The sequence below is a fragment of the Kryptolebias marmoratus genome, linkage group LG20 (assembly GCF_001649575.2).
Source record: "Kryptolebias marmoratus isolate JLee-2015 linkage group LG20, ASM164957v2, whole genome shotgun sequence".
In the NCBI taxonomy this organism is placed as follows: Eukaryota; Metazoa; Chordata; class Actinopteri; order Cyprinodontiformes; family Rivulidae; genus Kryptolebias; species Kryptolebias marmoratus.
This window is the reverse complement of record NC_051449.1, coordinates 11,232,727-11,234,801: the sequence shown is the minus strand read 5'-3', so window position 1 is coordinate 11,234,801 and position 2,075 is coordinate 11,232,727. Positions and strand designations below refer to the sequence as shown.

Below are 2,075 nucleotides of genomic sequence, written 5' to 3'. Positions count from 1 at the left end.
TGGCGCATCAAGACGCGTCGCGCTCCACTTTTAATCACATTAGGAGGCTTGACTGGTCTTTTTTTGATTTTCTTCTTCTTCTTTCTTCTTCTTCTACAGTAGCGGCGCAGGAGTGGCCGGAGCCGAAAGCGGCGATTCAGATCAGATTTCACCCAAACCAGCTGGGAAGAGGAGACCGAGAAAGAGCAACGAGACAGAGAAGAGACGAGAAGAGAGGGGAGAGAGGGGTCCGTCGGTCTCTCTCCTCCCGAATCCAGAAAAGCTTCACCAAGAAAGGGGAGACAAAAAATAAAAAATATAAAAAAAAGAAAGAAAAGGAGGAGTGTCTGAGCTGAGGAATCCGGAGGAATTTCCGAGGATATTTCCCCCCCTTCTCCCTCTCCTCCCCCCCACCACCACCAGCTTTCTCGCACTCCTGACATAGCCGAGAAGAGGCAGAGAGGGGAGGCAGCAAAAATCAAAAAAAAAAAAAAAAAAAAAAAAAAAAAAAGTTGGAGGGGAGGCAGCAGGGATGGACGAGCAGCCCCGGTTGATGCACTCCCACGGCGGGGTGGGCATGGCCGGACACCCCGGCCTGGCGCAGCACATGCAGGACGCCGCGGCGGGCACGGACGGGGACGGCCGGAAGCAGGACATCGGAGACATTTTACAGCAAATAATGACCATCACGGACCAAAGCTTAGACGAAGCCCAGGCGAGGTGAGAGCGCCCTCACTTTTTATTTTTTTGTTTTGTTGTTGTTGTTATTTCAGCAGAGGCATAATGTCAGGGGCTGAGGAGGCAGGAGGTGGAGGAAGAGGAGGAGGAGGAGGACTGCCTGGGAATTAAAAACAAAAAAACAAAAAAACAAACAAAAACAAAGCGCACATTGACGCCCACTGAAGTGCTCAGCAACTTGTCACGGTTTGGGTTTAATCACCTAAAAACAACTTTTGTGTGTATATTATTATTATTATTAATAATAATAATTAATTAATTAAAGCATGAAAGGATTAATGAAGAAGCAGTCGTGGCTGTGCAGGGACTTGGCAGCTCAGTTACTCTGAGAGTCTTTTTTTTTTTTTACCCTAATTGTTACAAAGGAGCTTACATTGTAATCCTGTGCCACAACAACACCCCCTTTCAGATGGAGTTTAAATCAGCACGGAAACAATCAAATCTTGTGATAAATTTAAAAATAAAGCAGCACATCTTATGTTTCCCTACAATGTGTGATTGAAAGAACTCCAATTATTGCCTTGCCTTGTGTTGCATGTTCTGCAGAGACCCTGCATTTTAAAAGTGACTCCCACTTGTTTGAGTACTGATTTAGAAAGCTGTGTTTTGTCCCCCCCCTTACTTCAGGAAACACGCACTCAACTGCCACCGAATGAAACCTGCCCTCTTCAACGTCTTGTGTGAAATAAAAGAGAAAACAGGTAAGAGACAGAGAGAGAGACAGTGTCGTTTCTGTGTGTTTAAATCCACTTTGGGGTCTCAGCGTCACATGATAGTCTTCATTTTTTGGGACATCTTTCTTTTATTATTGCTTGAAGAAAATGTAGATCCGGACGTGCAAAACAAGTCATGATTGTGTAAACACAAGATGGACGAGCACTGTAAACGATTTATTGTAACTTACTGGGAATATATTGTAATACGGCCCAGCTACTGTAACACTAACAGCAGTGGCTGCTGTATTTTAGGGATCTATGAGAATTACAGCAAAATCCCGTTTCCAGTGTGTCACATTAACGTGTGACTGGGCTGATGTGTTGTGACTGGATGGACAGCAGTGTTTTGGTTGTCCTCACTCCTTTTGAGTTTGTCAGGGAGCTGTTTTGCATGCAGAGGCAGGTCAGAAGGTGGTCCTTCGTTCTCGTTTCTGTTTGCAGCCAGGGGTCGAGGCATTAAAAAAAACAAGGAGTGTGTGTGTGAGCGATTTCAGGTTAAAAGGGAAGAGCGGCTGCGAGTGGGGGTGGGGGGTGCGGGGGGTTGCAGCCGCTTTTTCAAGGCAGGAAATAAAACAAAATATCCAATATCGCCTTATCTGCGAACACGACTTTGAAGCTGTCTGCGAGGTTATTGAGAGAGAG

At 45.6% G+C, this 2,075-nt stretch overlaps 1 protein-coding gene across 4 annotated transcripts in view; it reads left to right on the top strand.

Moving 5' to 3' along the window:
• The first annotated feature begins 102 nt into the window (after window positions 1–102).
• The window catches only part of pbx1a (pre-B-cell leukemia homeobox 1a), a 53,123-nt gene continuing 51,150 nt past the window's right edge, over window positions 103–2,075 (top strand). For all 4 annotated transcript variants that reach the window (XR_001808730.3, XM_017422518.3, XM_017422517.2 and 1 more), the window contains exons 1-2: window positions 103–699; window positions 1,345–1,418. Coding sequence is in view for 3 of the 4 variants with exons in the window: in XM_017422518.3 (XP_017278007.1) it covers window positions 512–699; window positions 1,345–1,418 (262 nt within the window). In the remaining variant the exon portion in view is untranslated. The remainder of the gene's footprint in view (window positions 700–1,344; window positions 1,419–2,075) is intronic.